The 17463-nt window shown below is 37.1% G+C and overlaps 1 protein-coding gene across 1 annotated transcript; it reads right to left on the bottom strand.

The window, feature by feature from the left end:
• Positions 1 to 15574: 15574 nt before the first annotated feature.
• LOC6645465 (fumarylacetoacetase) lies at positions 15575 to 17388 on the bottom strand. Its single transcript, XM_002068344.4, has 4 exons — positions 17229 to 17388; positions 16720 to 16937; positions 16047 to 16648; positions 15575 to 15989 (listed from the first exon to the last, which is right to left on the bottom strand). The coding sequence occupies exons 1-4, from the start codon at positions 17313 to 17315 to the stop codon at positions 15643 to 15645; spliced, it is 1254 nt and encodes a 417-aa protein (XP_002068380.1). The 5' UTR covers positions 17316 to 17388; the 3' UTR covers positions 15575 to 15642.
• Positions 17389 to 17463: the final 75 nt, after the last annotated feature.

The raw sequence follows: 17463 nt of genomic DNA, 5'->3' as shown, positions 1-17463 counted from the left end.
TGCGTTGACCATAAAATGTATTTGATCTACCTTTGGCAGACATACAATTCCAGACCATTACGCTCGCTGGGAACATAACTGTCCTTTTAAGGCAGTCTTTATGGTATGCTTCCCTTGTGTTCCGGATGACTCTTCTTCGCGCATCACCGCCACTCACATCAAATTCAGCTTCATCGCTAAATATGATGGAGGTCCATTGCCATTGAGTCTAAGCCATCCGTTTCCGACACTATTGTAAACGCTTCTTCCTTTGGCGAAGCAGAGGCAATGGTTTTTGCTTGACCTAAGATTAATTTAAGATACTAAGTTTGTAGCATAGATAATCCCTATATATAAGTATGTAAAAAGTGTAGAACTTTTATCCAATATTACGCAACTGCAGGCGCGTCCACTTACGCTTAACGCTTTTCCCGATTTTCTTAGACCATTCCGATGCCAAATTTCTTAAATTTTGGCGACGATCAGCTTTTACAAACGTGGTCAGAGCTCTTTTACCACGATCTAATATTGGCGTCTGACATCATATACCTTTCTGTTACTCATTGCATTCCAAGTCGGCAAGGAATATTGGACATAATTTTTTTCGAATCGAACGATAATAAATATACGTATGTTTTTCACACATAAATTAGAATGTGTGAATATTACGAGCATACAATTTTTTTTTTGTATTCAATGCGGTTTGAAAAATAGATTGTCATAACGTTAAAGATGCAAATATGATTTTCGGCCTCTATTATTATTGTCAATATTGCCATTTTTCTTAAAATTTTGTATTCTTCCTTGAAAGGACGAAGGATATGTTACACTGTTTGTTTTTATTTTGATCTTCTTTTAATTCTAAACTGACCGAATGCACCGTACGAATTAATACTGGTCAAATTTTTTTTTTATCAGTTCAGCAGAGCATTTAAAGCAGGGGTAGGCACGCATACAATCAAAAATGAGACTTTGCACTTGTGTGTGTGACAACAAACACGAACTACGAAACGTTTTCATGCTTTACACTGAAAAAAACTGTTTAGCTAAAATAATTAGAATAAAATGTTTGGAAAAAATGTTAAATGCATTATAATTAAGCCATAAAGCTAATGTAAAATTATTATTTAATGCATTATAACCAGCTTTAAAGAATTTGTTAGCAAACAACGCATTGCACATCAAAGCCAAATTTTCAATAAAGAAAAAATTCATTTTTTTAGTTGTCAACAAAAAATTTTTGAAGTAAACATTTGACATCTGAACAAATTTTTTTTTTTTATAATCATTTTTTTCTGACAAGCACGAGTCGAATTGTTTCCGAAGTGTCGTTGCCAAACCTACACGAGCATTTACAGTATATGTGAGACGGCAGCGCTGCGGCAGAGCTAGGCCCTAGTCCGGGGCATGATGAAATAACAACAAGGGGATCTCGTCCGCAGCAGCGCTGCTCACGACGAGGTCTTATTTCAGTTGTCGTTCGCCTTCGTGGTCAGTTATCAGTTGTCGGTTTACTTTTTTTTCATGCATAGGACCGTACGATTTGCCGACGGGACCACCTTGTACTTATTTCACCATGGTCCGGGGAATGGGCCGTGCCGACCACTGATTTAAAGGTATACAAAACTAATTAAAACTTTTATGTCAATGGTTTAGGAAACAACAAAGTGAGTGAGAACAATAGTTTGAGAGAATAGAAAGGATTTGACTTAGTAAACATAAACATAATTCCCAGTTTTCTCTTCTAGCACAACGCTCAAACTTAATTTTTTTTTCAAAAAGCTTAAAAATGCGCTGCAAACTAGACTCCATCTTTGGCTCAACTCAACTCTGGCTGAAGTTAGGTGGAGAAATCTGATCAGACCGATGGCCTCATATATAAATTTTCGATTTAACTGCTACATCTATGAACATAATTCGAATTTTATCATCCAGAAATGATAGTGCAGTTGATAACACTTGCTCCTTATAAATTTGACACTTACAGGATCTATCCAAAGTACAACTTCATCATTTGGACAAAAGTTTTTTTATGTTGTCTTCCGAACAGAGATCCAATTTTTCTTTACTTACGACGGCCCATTTATCAGTATTGAGACCTTTGTTCTGCTTTTCAAGCAGCTCTAACATATCAGCCAAACAAGACTGGACATTTGGCCACCCAACTTTCGTGATGGGCGCAAATATGTTAAAAGATCAACTGCCTGGTAACCTTTGATTGAGCAAAGAGTTTCCGATACCCATTCCATGGTGTTTTCATCGGCTGCTGCAATATAGAGCCTACCACCGAGTTCCAGGACTGGAGTTTCATCTTCATCTGTCGTTGATTCTTCAAAGGAAAATCATTATCCATATTCCTCTTCCGAGCTCGGGTTATCAAAGATCTGTACATGAATTTGTTGCTCGAATCTGAATTATGTCCAAATCCTGAAGAGCCGCTGCTGACCGGCGATGCAATCTCTTTGCCCTTTTCGAGTACAACAAGTCGACTCTAATAGTTATTACCATGGAATATCGGTATAACCGGTCGACCGTTGTTCGGATCATTGTCGTTAATACCCGCCATTTCCACCAAGAGGTCGGCGTTTGCGACATTGCCGTCTGTTGTCAGCATCTCACATTGTCCAATAGAAATTTTTGATCTCCATAGTGGCCCCAAAGAACAAATGTTTCGGGCCACCCAATCCATGATGTCGAAGTTCCCAAAGAAATCATCCAGCAAAGTACAAAAGTCCTTGGCACATTCCACGGAAGAAACGACCAAAACAAAAGGCTTATTTTCGGGCAGAATATCAGTATGGAGGCCGCAGTCCGTTTTCCTTATTTGGTTCTATTTCAATTTCGTATTCCTATTTCACTGGCGCGATCTGGATTCAATGTCGCAGCCTCCACAGCCTCCAAACCACATACCTCCTTCAGACGGTGCTTTGCAAGCTCTTTCAACTGGACTCTAGTACCTATCCAAACCTTCCAAAAGAACTCACTGCTTGATCCAGAGAAGAGTGCACTGCCAGAAGACTGGCTACCGTCGGATGACTGTAATTCAATGTTTGAGCAGAGTTGAGCACCTTCAACAACTGAGAAAGGACTTTTGACCCCACAACTTGGAATGTAACGGACGTTACTTCAATTCTTTTCGGAACTGCCTGCCCCAACACGATGTCGCAACCAAAGAGATCCTGTTTGAATCTTAATTCTACTGCAGTTGTAGAAAAATAATTAAAGTGAAAGATAGCAAAGTATAAAATTAAAAATTATAGAGCTTTGAGATGGGCGATTTTTTTTGTATTCGAAGTGAAATTGAACTTGCTTTTTTTTAAGAAAATTGGTGTTCATAGTTGAATAATGTTGTTAAATGAGAGGACTTGAAAAAAACAGTAGGAGGGGTGTTGCCAAAAAGCTTGTCAACAGTTAATTTTCACCTTTATAGCCTGTAAAAGGTCTCTATACAAATATCCGTTTTTTTCGGTAAGTAGTAAATGTTGAAGAAATTGAGAATCAGAAATAATGATTGTCAAAATACTTTTGTCCACCATTGTATATTGATTTTGCATTAAAAATGTCAATGCAAGAGTGAAAATGTTTTTATTTTTTTATTTTTATATATATATAGAATCGGCCAACATCTATTTTTCATCCCCTTAAAAGTTAGGGGCAGTTCGCGAGCGCGAATAAAATGGGTTACATGTCAACCACGTTGTAGGAAATTCATTCATTCCTGTTTTAGTTACAAACGAAAAGTTACTAACGAAATAATGCCTCATAAAAAAGCGAATTCGGGTCGTCGTACTCAAAACGCAGAAAGAACCAGAAGCAATGTTTCGAATAGGACTGAAGAAGAGCGAGAATCGGTACGGAAAGCGGAGCGGCTAAGGCAAAGCAGAGGATTCCTATTGGAACCAGCCGAAAGGCGTGCAGCCAGGCTTGAGCATGAGCGTTCAAGCCATTCAATTGCTTCGCTTGCAAAGAAGTAAACTGCATAGGGGAAGGGTAGCTGAATCCCGCGCACAGATAAGACTAGATCGACATGAGCAATACCATCGTATTGCATTTCGATATGACCCAGCTGTTGATTATGGCTCCAGCCGCTATGTCGTCATTGGCCAGAAGAGTCATGTCTGCACTTACTGTCAGGCTCTGAAGTTCAATAATGAAGCGAAAGGATTGTGTTGTGCTGGCGACAAAATCAAATTACTTGAAGCACCACCAGAGCCACTGTGAACTCTACTTTCCGGATCCACTACTGAATCGAATCATTTCCTATCAAACATTAGGAAATATAGTTCCTGCTTCCAAATGACGTCATTTGGTGCGAAAATTGTGGCTGCCCAATTCATGCCAACTTTCAAATCTATCACAAAGCTGGCACCCTGCTCCCCTTCCCAGATAGTGAACATAAATTTCTTCAAATGTACTTCATCAGTGATGATAGAGACGAAGCCAATGCACATAAGCCGGTCCATCAGGCGTGGCCACAGCGAAGCGGGGCATGGTTTCTAGTATTATATACAAATAAATATTGCAAACGTAGACAAGTACTTTGAAAAGTTAGACGACATTTTTTCTTTTGAAAATCTGACGCAATGGCTAAAAACTAAGTACAGGATCCTATTCGGATCCTGAGCGGCCTTCAATTACCTTGAAAAATTGTCGGCCAACTACTTAATAAATAGTTAATAAGAACAGAAAATATCAAAGAAGCTAACTTCGGCTATGCCGAAATTTATATATATGCAAAATATATATATATATTTTGCAGTCCTCGGCAATATTTTTACTTTTTGAAATTTCTTTCCCTGCAACTCAATTCATCAGTACACAAACAAAACATTCAAATTATTTCTCTTTTTACTACAATTTTTCTTCTTCTTCCATCATTCCCAAAGCAAAGCACGGCACGCATACACATACAGTTCATGTAGCGTTGTGTCTGTTCATTTCGACCAATAACGTAGCCTACTACCAGGCAGCAAGCAGCGCTTTTGCAGAGCCGATTTAGATTAAATGTAACTTGTGTTCTATTTATTCGATCAGATTAAATTTTGGGATGGGATCTGATGTTTTATATCCAATACTATCACATTAGTCAATTTTATAGTGATACTCCAACTGCTTCACCTACTTTTCATATATAACTATATGATATAGTGGTCGGATCCATGAGAAAAAAATTGCAGCCCGATAGCTTTTAAGATAGCTGAGTAAAACGCATTTGCACCGACGGACGGACGGACATGGCTATATCGACTCAACTTCTCATGCTGATCAAGAATATATATACTTTATTGGGTCCGACGCGTTTCCTTCTATGCGTTACAAACATCTGACCAATTTTATAATACCCTCTGGAAGGGTAGGAAAAGGAAAATCTTCACTACCTGCCCATTTCCGTGTACAATTATTATACCCTTGCAAAAAGGGTATATTAATTTTGGTCAAAAGTGTGCAACGCATAGAAGGAAGCATCTCCGACCATATAAAGTATATATATTCTTGATCAGCACGAGACGAGACGAGTTCAAATCGCCATGTCCGTCCGTCTGGATCAACGCAAACTCCTCCTAGACCGAAAGAGCTACAGAGCTGAAATTTTGCATGTAGTCTTGTCTACTGCAGGCGTTGTATATCTCGGATTCAGCCGGATCGGATCACTATATCATATAGCTCCCATACAAATGGCAAAGTCACGAACAGTGACTTTTCTTAATAACTTCGTTATTTTCTGAGCTATTATCATGAAATTTAATATTGTTAAGTAAATTACACATATAAACGACTATGCAAAATTGATCAAGATCGGGTGACTATATCATACAGCTCCCTTAGGAACGATCTTTCGAAAACAGTGACTTTTGTCAATAACTTCGTTACTGACAAGATTGCTTTCAAATGAAACATTTGTTAGTTTAATATATCTGTTAATGACCGTGACGAATTTGATAAAGATCGGGTAACTATATCATATAGCTCCCATAGGAACGATCGGTGGAAAACAGTGACTTTGATCAATATCTTCGTTATTTCCTATGCTAAGATTGTAGGCCGTTTTTTCGGACACATTATCCCTTTTAGCTTAAACGTTTTTGCACTTTGATGGCTATAGGTAAGGAAAAAGTTACCAAAAAAGTTGCAAGGGTATACAAACTTAGACGCGGTCGAAGTTAGCCCCGGCCCTCTGGTTTTATACAAATTTTACAACAATCTGTCTTGTTGTCTTGTCTGGTCTAATGATAACCATTAGAAGTGTTTCTGTGCAACAAATCAAGTATGAGCTGGTCACACTGCCCTGACTTACAGAAAACTTAAGGAATTCGTTGCCGCTTTGAAGGTAGAATTTGGGAATTTGCTAATGTTTACGGCAGTATAATGGCTTATGGCTACATGGCTACAAACAATTAGAAAGAATATGGAACTTAAATTTATAGAAGTCCTGAATATTTACTGGACTTAGCTTTCACTGTGATAACACAAAAACGAGCAATGTTCTTAAAAGGGCATTAGAGGAGAGAAATCAAGACATACTTTAATGATTCACAGCTATAAACAATTAAAAGAAAACTTTTCGTATTAGCAATAGAATAATTGATTTGTTATTTAGCAAAGAATTCGTGTCATTGTGCCATTTGTCACCAAACTGTGCTTCAGTGTAGACTTAAAGAAATCTTGGCCTAGACTACTTACTGATAGAGGTGCTAGACAAAGTCAAAAACAACAGCAAAAGAAGGAAGCAAGCCTTTTGGTTAGTGGACTGGACGCCGAGTCTTTAACCTTTTAGTCCTATCCTATAGGAATGTTGCGGGAGCGTTAAATTTTGAATTATCACCGCAAATTAACGTGAAGAGTCTCTCCTCCAGAGACTCTGGGGGAAACTTTATATGTGGAGAGCATTATACTTCATCCAAAACTCAATGGAAGGGTTTTGAAATCCGTGGAGGTTAGAATAAATCGTGTCTGGATTTAAGTATGCAAGACAAAAGAGTATTATGGACTGACCAACAACACGGAAGCTGCACTAGTTAGACGGACTAATGTTTAACCGAGGAGTAGAAGCACCAGCAAATATTTTTGTGCAGCGTGCAACTTGAGCAAATACCTTCTATTTTGTGCAATAAAAGTGCCAATAAAGAGATGATAGTAACACCCAAAGCATTCCAACTAAGTAAATTTTTGTATGATTTTATTTTTTTGAAAATTTATTAAGACTGAAATGTGAGAACTTTACTTCAGCAGATGTCGATCCTTTCATCTATTCATGTAAATGTACCAATTTACAAATTTAAAACATAAAATTTTAACATTTGTTAAGATGGACTTATCAAAATAAAATTAAGAGTGCCAATGCTGAGCAATTTTAATGAAAAATTAAACAAGTATGCACTTCGAGTGAAATATTCACAACTTAAAATATCAATTTGTTGGTGAATTGATTATTCGTATGTGATGTAACGAATCATCCATACATTTTTTAAAGTGTCGTTTCAAAAAAGAATATAAAGAAATTGTCGGGATGTAGGACTTGCTTGGTTCGCGTCGTCCAAAAAATGTCGTCCGCAAAAGTTGTAAAGAATTATCGGAACAATGCTGACGTAGAAAGGGAGAACGGTTTTAAAAAATTTGCATCTTTCTTAGGATATATCGATCCCCATATGTGATGGTGTGGGGATGCATTTCCATTGTTGCATCAATTTTGATGCTGGCGGACATAATTTTAAAAGGCGTTGCACCTATTTTGGAATGTATAACAGAGCGAGAAGAAAACCCGAGTTTTCAAGATGATTCTGATCCTATATATTGTCCCCATCCAAAATTGTTGGACCACGTGGCAGCCAAAAATTAAAAAAAAAAAAAGTATTAAACATGGTATGAAACATCTTAAGAAATCCATCGAAAAAGTGTGGCACAAGGAAATTTCTTCGGAATTTCTGGTTGCATTATTCGCATCCATGTCCAATTGAGTCCAAGGTAAGATTAAGGCTAATGGCTGAACGGGAACGAAATAATTGTGCCAACGCCTAGTTAATGTAAACCAAGTAAATGTTTTTAAACTTAATATTAAAGTGTACATATGTACCTATGTACAAATATAAATGAAGTCTGTGACACAATTTTTCGTCTTTTAAAATAAGTTCGGCTGATTTAATGATTAAAGGCTTAAAATGAAAAAAATGGCATCAATTTTGGGCTTCGTTTCGATACCGTCTTATTAAGTATTTTTGGCATGAACTAATTTATAGTAAAAATAGGATAGAAAAAAATGCATCTAAGTTTTAAATAAAAACATACTGTTTCAGTTGGGTTTTTTAACCGTCAAACTTTAAAAAGCGTTCACTTACTCGGTGCGGCTCTTTTTCTGCGTTGAGTGTAAAGAACCTCACCCATTAAAAAAAAAGTACCAATACACCTGCTATTTGTGGCTATAATGTTTTTATATAAATTTGGCAAACCTCTTTTTCTGTGTTTCAGTGCATAGACGTACATAACCTTTAAACTCTCGTTCTGTCCCTTTCTATATCGTTAAAACAGTATTTTTTGCATCTTCGCTCTTTCCCCTTTCCTTTGGCAATCACATTGTATGTGCACATGAACGGCACGCATACGCATACAGTTTATATAGCGTTCCTTCTCTAACTCATTGTTGATAGGCTGCTGGAAGCGCTGTCTGCTGCAGAACCGACCAATAATAATTAGATAATGTGTTTAATTTTTCCGATGTTACTATAAAGTTCTACGCCTTCATTTTTAACGAGCAATTGTCTCTCTCGTTGTTTCTCACTATGCAAACTGTATAACGCATCCTATCTTTTTTCTTCCACGTTAAATCGTTGGAATTTATATGTCTTTCTATTTTTAAGCGAGTGTGAGAGAGATGGCAACACAACTTCACTGGTCCCATGGTGAAAAAAGTACAAGGTGGTCCCGTCGGCAAGTCGTACGGTCCTATGCATGGAAAAAAAGTAAGCCGACAACTGATAACTGACCACGAAGTCGAACGACATTTGAAATAACACCTCGTCGTGAGCAGCGCTGCTGCCGATGACGTCTTATTTCAGTTGTCGTTCGTACGGGTTAAGCAAAACACACTATTGCCATCTCTCTTACACTCCGTGAGCTACGTTCCTCTCACTCGAACTTATTGTTAACATACATAGGACCGTACGATTTGCCGACGGGCTTTTACAAAGCCAAACGACGACTTAAATAAGACATCGTCATAAGCAGCGCTGCTGCAGACGCTAAGCTTCGGCTTCCGACGAGACCACCTTATGTTATTTCATCATGGGTCCACCTTATACCTATTTCATTACGGTCACAACCTTCCTAAAGAAGTTATCACTTCAACAAAAAAATATGTACACACATAAAGTAATTTTTAAAATTAAAGTAATACGATGGCATCTTTACATGTGTACGGAAGCAAGTGAATGCAGATAAAGTTTGCTGAAAGATAAATGGCGATCAAGAAAATTCCGTGACCATTATCTGTCTAAAATAACGGTGCTCAACAGAAAGTGACTTCAGTTGCTTTAAAATAAAATCCATATGAGCTTTTAAGTTTATGTTTGTCCTATTCGCAGCGTTATGGTAGTGTTAAATGTCACTAGTGATGGGAATAACTTCTAACTTTCATATATCGCCATTCCTAGATAATTATTTTCCCATCACTTGAAAAAAAACGTGGAGGCTATAAGCCAGTATCCCGAGTTTTTCATTTTAAAGCGGATCAGAAGTAGATGGGCCACAAGGGCGAAGTTGACCGTCGGCTGGTGATGGTGCCAGGAATGCTCATATGGTTGTAAGAGTCAGCAAGATAACACGCCCGTAATTTAGATCCGGTTTTTTATTTTCAATCTATCCTTAATGACTGGATTATGAAAGCTAAACATGACATGGAGGTGAAATCACTAGTCTGTCTAGTTACCACAGAAATTATGAGCGTGGTTAAATTGCTGACACTTTTACCATTGGGTACGTCATTGTTTTTCCTTGGCGCCTCGACGGTTGCAATGACATTGCACAGGCGTTTGACATCAAATACCTCCTTGTTACTCATTGCATTTCAAGTCGGCAAGGAATATTGTCATCGGAGCTCTATTTACCTGGACATAGTTTTTTTCGAATCGAGCGATAATAAATATACGTATGTTTTTTGCCAATAGATTTGACCTTAATACGAGCATACAACTTTTTTGTTGTATTCAATGCGGTTTGAAAAATAGATTGTCATAACGTTAAAGATGTACCCACCCAGAATTATGAAATATACATATAAATATTTATGTTATAATAATAACGTTTCGAATTGTTTGGTTAGGCAAAAGAAAAAATATGTTTAGATATTTTCCTAATAAAATAAAATCGCCAAGCTAAACAAAAATGTAAATAAACATTGAGTGATATCAAGCAGCAATTTCGAATCAAATAAATGATTCGAAAAAGTGACGGTAACACCGTTATCGATTATTATACGCAATAATAATCGATAGTTTCTAAAATGTGAAAACCATCGATTAAATCGTTAGACCCATCGATGGTTTTCCATCTCTACATAACGCCTGTTATGGAACTATATAACTGTGTCATACCGTAGAGCATATTCAGTCTTTCTCGGGGCTTCAACGAATAAAGAAATATAAAAATTCAACTGCTCCCAAATACATTGACTTTAAAGCAACTCTTAAGGACAATTACAATCATAAAATACAATCATAATAGCCAAAAATTTCCTTTTAAGCAATAACAATTGCATGGGAAATAAGTTTTTTACCATTAAAGCGCGATATAATCGGAATGATGTTGTTGTTCAGATCATTGTTACCTAGCCCTGCCGTTTTTATTTCCATATTACCATCCTCTAATGGCATTTGAGGAGAATATATCAAAAATATTATTTTTTTTTTTAGCTTGTTTGATTGTAGAAGAATGAATAATGAAATTTTGGGACAATAAATCCCAAAGACATATGGGTACTCAAAAATGAAAAAACACGTTTGATGCTCACTAGAATAAAAAATTGTCCGTCTTCGGGTAATATTCTTATGAAAGGAGCTTTTCTATGAGTGTTTTTATACCCTTGCAAAAAGGGTATAAAAATAATATTAATAATTTTGGTCAGAAGTGTGCAACGCATACGAGCCCCGACCACTAATAATTCGTACGGCAAGCGGCTCATTTTTTAGGTTTCTTTTCATTATTTCCCATCTATTTTCGATTGGGCTTAGGTCCGGACTATTTCATGGCCAATCTAAGACCCCAATTTTCTTATTCTGCAACCATGCTTTAGTTTTTTTGACAGTATGAGATGATGCTCCATCTTGTTAAAAGGTGTATTCACCACAGTCACACAGTTTTGGTTTACCAGACTTTCTTCTAATATGGTGATGTATTTTTTGCGTTGACCATAAAATGTATTTGATCTACCTTTGGCAGACATACAATTCCAGACCATTACGCTCGCTGGGAACATAACTGTCCTTTTAAGGCAGTCTTTATGGTATGCTTCCCTTGTGTTCCGGATGACTCTTCTTCGCGCATCACCGCCACTCACATCAAATTCAGCTTCATCGCTAAATATGATGGAGGTCCATTGCCATTGAGTCTAAGCCATCCGTTTCCGACACTATTGTAAACGCTTCTTCCTTTGGCCCAGTATTGGTTATGATGGCAGCAGGCTTTCTTTTAATATGGTGATGTATTTTTTGCGTTGACCATAAAATGTAATTGATCTACCTTTGGCAGACATACAATTCCAGACCACTACGCTCGCTGCGAATATAACAGTTCTTTTAAGGCAGTCTTTATGGTATGCTTCCCTTGTGTTCCGGATGACTCTTCTTCGCGCATCACCGCCACTCACATCAAATTCAGCTTCATCGCTAAATATGATGGAGGTCCATTGCCATTGAGTCTAAGCCATCCGTTTCCGACACTATTGTAAACGCTTCTTCCTTTGGCCCAGTATTGGTTATGATGGCAGCAGGCTTTCTTTTAATATGGTGATGTATTTTTTGCGTTGACCATAAAATGTAATTGATCTACCTTTGGCAGACATACAATTCCAGACCACTACGCTCGCTGCGAATATAACTGTTCTTTTAAGGCAGTCTTTATGGTATGCTTCCCTTGTGTTCCGGATGACTCTTCTTCGCGCATCACCGCCACTCACATCAAATTCAGCTTCATCGCTAAATATGATGGAGGTCCATTGCCATTGAGTCTAAGCCATCCGTTTCCGACACTATTGTAAACGCTTCTTCCTTTGGCGAAACAGAGGCAATGGTTTTTGCTTGACCTAAGATTAATTTAAGATACTAAGTTTGTAGCATAGATAATCCCTATATATAAGTATGTAAAAAGTATAGAACTTTTATCCAATATTACCCAACTGCAGGCGCGTCCACTTACGCTTAACGCTTTTCCCGATTTTCTTAGACCATTCCGATGCCAAATTTCTTAAATTTTGGCGACGATCAGCTTTTACAATTGTGGACAGAGCTCTTTTATCACGATCTAATATTGGCGTCTGACATGAAATACCTTTCTGTTACTCATTGCATTCCAAGTCGGACATATTGGACATAATATTTTTTGAATAGAGCGATAATAAATATATTTATGTTTTTTACACATAAATTGGAACTTAATACGAGCATACAATTTTTTTTTTTTGTATTCAATGCGGTTTGAAAAATAGATTGTCATAACGTTAAAGATGCAAAGATGATTTTCGGCCTCTATTTGTGACTTTATTGTCAATATTGCAATTTTTCTTAAAATTTTGTATTATTCCTTGAACGGAAGATTTAGCTAGATTTAAATGTTTGGCTTTTTCACCAAAAGACTTCCCAGATTTATAAAAATCTACAGCTAAACTTCTAATTTCTTTGGAAATCGGCATACCACGTCGTTGCTAAATGTTGAATAATTTGAAGCGGTAACCATTTCACACATTCTACATTCCTTACATGGCTAGATCAATTCGGCTTTTGATGCTAATGAAGGGTCTATAGGGATATATATAGTACAGTTGGGGTACATGTCATAACGCCCAGTGTCATAAGGCCCTTGGGCCTTATGACACACATTTTGCGACATAAAGCCCACGGGCGCAATGACACTTTTAAATGTGACATAAAGCACGCCGGACTTTATTTCACTTTTTTATGGGCGTTATGACACGATTAAAGGGCAAACAATTACATTTTTTAAATATTTTATTGAATATTCTTCAATTGTGTCGTAGCGCCCTCGGGCGCTATTTCGTTTTTGGAGTGGGCGATAGTTCACATTTAAAAGTGTCTTAGCGCCCATGGGCGCTAAGACACACATTTTTGCGACATAAAGCCCATGGGCCTTATGACACTGGGCGTTATGACATGTACCCTACAGTTGTTATACCAGTTGTTTGTCTGGAAGCCGTTTTTTTTATGATTCTGTTCTACCTTGATTCAAAATATGTTTTGTTTGGCCGACTATAACGAACCCAACTTTGTTTTCATCTATTTTTGTGCTGCATTATGGGGAAAGTACATCACTGTATGTAAAAGCAAGCAAGAATATATAAATATAATATAAATTTTTATTTGTAAACTATTACAGCGTACTAGCGCTAACTAATGAATTAAGGCAATTCATCGCTCATTGCATTTTCTACATTTCGGGATTTAAATAGTTTAAGATTTAACTGATGAGATTTAACCGAATCACTTACATATATAGCATTGAGGAAATGAAAGTACTTATGTACTTCCCTGTATTCCCTCAATTTGATACTTTACACCTAAGGGAAACATTTGAGCATTCAAGAAGTTCAAGTTTGTAAAACAAGTCTTAATTTTTTGTTTTGGTTAGCGCAGCAAATTCCTTGAAAATTGCAGGAACACAGAAACCACATTTTTGTAAATATTTTTCCCACTGATTCCCAACAAATTTTTTGTGAAAACTACTAGAATTTTTAATGACACTTCTTAAGCATACTTCAGAAAGTCCCTAGGGAGAGCTATACTACAGCATTAAGAATTATTTATATGCAAAAAAGTAAATAAGCAGCTGAAGTATATAGAACGACTTTGATTCAAAAACATTAAAATGTTGACGTGCTCTGCGATCTGACACAATTAGTTCTGACTGGCCAAACGCACAGACGTTGAAGAAATGCAATAGTATTTAAACATTAATGTTTTGATTGCCTATAGTAGAGAAACCATATCCAATCAACTGCTATAAACAAAGTGACCAATCATTGCTAAGAAATTATCGTTAGCTCGCGGAGTCCACGAGTCTCACGTAACTGCAAAACCAGGGATTTCTTCTAAGATTGTTTAAAGCTTTTCTAAAGCTTCTTTAGTCCATCATGAACACACTTTTTAAATGTCTGTGACTTAGCAATTTGTACCTACAATCCATTATTTCACTGTATTTTATTTGAAAGTAGAGGATTACTTTGCTGTAGGGATGAACTAAAATGCAATCGTTCTTTTAACTAATTGATTGATCGCATACTTGATCTAGCGCAGTGGTCTTTGAAATTTGGATGAAACCTTTAAAGGTGATTCCCCTGCTCGTTTTATACTTCTTCTGGTATTAAAGTCACTTTTGCGGATTGACGTCTGAGCTTTTGAAACATTGATATTATCTCGTATTTGGCTTTTTTTCAATCTTCGGTTTGTGTTTTCCGTCGTGCTGCAGTTACTTGTCTCCTTTGAATCGCGACGTTTACCTTTTAAACAATACAAATTTTAGTAAAATGTATTGAAGTTGCTTTAAACTGATCAAGCTTATTTTGTTACGTTATGCTTCTTACCTTTTTTGCATGGAACGAAAATAATATAGGTACATATATAGATATCATTCATTATTTTCATATATGATGTTCATCATGCTAATGGTGAGTTCGAGGAGCGAAATCGACAGACAGCTCTGCGTCGAGTTATTTGTTCTCAATTAAATAAATAATAACTCTTTCCGTTTTCAAGAGAACAGGCTCCCAAACAAAATGGCCTATTTCGACTAAATTTAAAAACTATCTTAAAAAATAAATTACAACAACCATTACATAATTACAGTCAAAGGAAACTATTTATAAAACATAGTAATAAATCAATTAACAGTCAATTATGGTCAAAAATCGATGTGCTTAAATCTATTTGAACCAAAATACCAAATACTCTTATTGTTAATCTGACCAACACATCAATTAGGAATACATAAGTAAAATTTCTTTTACTTAACTTTAAATTTTTATTAAGCAAAAAAATATGAAACTTTTGAGTTTTATTAATTATTAATATAAATTATATTTAATCGTAAAAGTTCGATTAATTGTTAAACACCAGAAATTCACATTTCATAAATCTTTACAGTGATTTTTCTTTAATTTAAATTGAATTTCCGCAATAATATGAATAAGGCGCCAATTTTGTACAGAAAATTTCGTATCTGGCAACGCCATTTAGCGTATTTTCCAACACCATCCTGAAATTTGGCCACACTACGGTAGACGGAAAAAGCTATATTTAACTATAATCCCGCTGAAACTACGAAATAAATCGTTTAAGCCCATTTTGGGCGCGAGTCACTTAGGTAAACATTTGCCGAACTGGCTTAAGTCCATTTTTATTTATACAAAACGATATTATTGAATATGAATATTGTGGGAATTGCCAGCTATTGCTGCACAGGATGAGCTGGCAAAACTTGTCCAACACATTCACCAAATCCTATACGCAAGCCGTTTTTCTCGCAGTGTCCTCGGATAATCACTTCATCGTAGTCCTGCAAGAATTTACGAGATTTGCCATTCTGGAGATCCAGAGTCTTTGTCCCACGCCAACACAACTCTAGAAGTGAACCATATGAATCGGCAGTCTCACCACTTATGGTACCTGAAGCCATCAAATCGCCGGGACGTAAATTGCAGCCAGTCACTGTGTGATGAGCAATTTGCTGCAGTGGCGTCCAGTAGAGATGCTTGAAGTTGGAGTTGGATATAAGAGTCTCACTCTCATTAGCGGCTGTAATATGAGGTGAGTAAATTAAATGTTTCAGTCTCAAATGTTGATGGATCTTACGTTTTAGGGATACTTGGAGCTGTATATCAAAGTTGAAGGGTTGACTATGACGTAAATAGGGCAGCACTTCTGGCTGTTGGGGAAAATTGTCCAATAGGAATGGTTTCAAGGCAGCTGTTGGCACTACCCAAGGCGAAATGGTTGTGCCCAAGTTCTTGGCCGTAAATGGTCCCAGTGGCACGTATTCCCATTTTTGAATATCCCTGGCACTCCAGTCGTTCATAAGAGTAAAACCAAATACATTTTTCCAGGCTTCATCCACAGGAATCGATTCACCCAACTGATTTCCCGGACCACCGATGAAGAAAGCCATTTCCAATTCAAAATCCAATAGTTTACAAGCTCCAAAAATTGGTTTCTCAGCCCCATCCGGTAACGTCTGACCCAGGGGCCGACGTATGGGAGTGCCTGAGACAACAACTGAACTGGCACGTCCATGATAGCCCACAGGCAAATGACGCCAGTTGGGCATAAGAGCATTCTCGGCACCACGGAACATTATGCCCACATTTGTGGCATGATGTATGGAAGAGTAAAAGTCTGTATAGTCACCAATCTGGGCTGGCAAATGCAGACTAATCTCTTTTTGGGAAACAATAGCTCTGAAATAATATCCAGTTAAATGTTGGAGTTGAAAAGGGTTCAGTTCGTTTAATCTGATTGAGCAACTTACACTGCTTTGAGATCGAGATTCTGATCCAGCACGGAACCCTTTTGCAAAAGCTTTTGGGTTTCAGCCCTCACTATGTCCCAAGCTTCATGGCCCAAGCTCATCAGCAAGTTCAAAGTTTCTGATTGCAAACTTTGTTGCACTGCAGAGGGATAGAGATGGGCGACAGCTTTCAAGTCCAGAACATGCTCTCCAATTGCCACACACAGGCGATGAGCTTCCTGCAGGATGGAGCAAAAAATGGACAAATATTACGGGCTTATCAAAGTTAAATACCAGATGTTAACCATAAACTGAATTAGCATATTGTTTGTGTAAACAAACTAGTTTAGTTCTATGATTTATGTAAATTTTATACAGAAAAGCGGTTTCCATATACGAAAAACAAGTGGCAACATGTCTAACTGGCTCAAAGTCACATGTATAAAGAAAAAAAAAAACAATCTAGAAAAATACCTAAAATCCAGTCAAGTTCAAGAACTTTTCCCACCAAAAGTCTCAAGAGAACTTACATTGTTTTTGGTTGAGAATACCGCATAGGGTAAATTTTCCAAGGGAAAATCACTGCCCACCGGCACTGGAACAAAACTTTGAGACATTTTAAGTGAATTTAAAATGAATTTATTGTATAACAAACTAAACAGAATAACAGAAACAAACGTTAAGCGTAGAGCCAGGGCGATAACTGAGAGCTCATAAGAATTTTCAGACTTTTATATAGGAGAAGTAAACATAAAAACCATGAAG

Source organism: Drosophila willistoni, assembly GCF_018902025.1.
Source record: "Drosophila willistoni isolate 14030-0811.24 chromosome XR unlocalized genomic scaffold, UCI_dwil_1.1 Seg143, whole genome shotgun sequence".
NCBI classification, from domain to species: Eukaryota; Metazoa; Arthropoda; class Insecta; order Diptera; family Drosophilidae; genus Drosophila; species Drosophila willistoni.
Note: the sequence above shows the minus strand (reverse complement) of the source record. Positions and strands in the feature narration are given on the sequence as shown.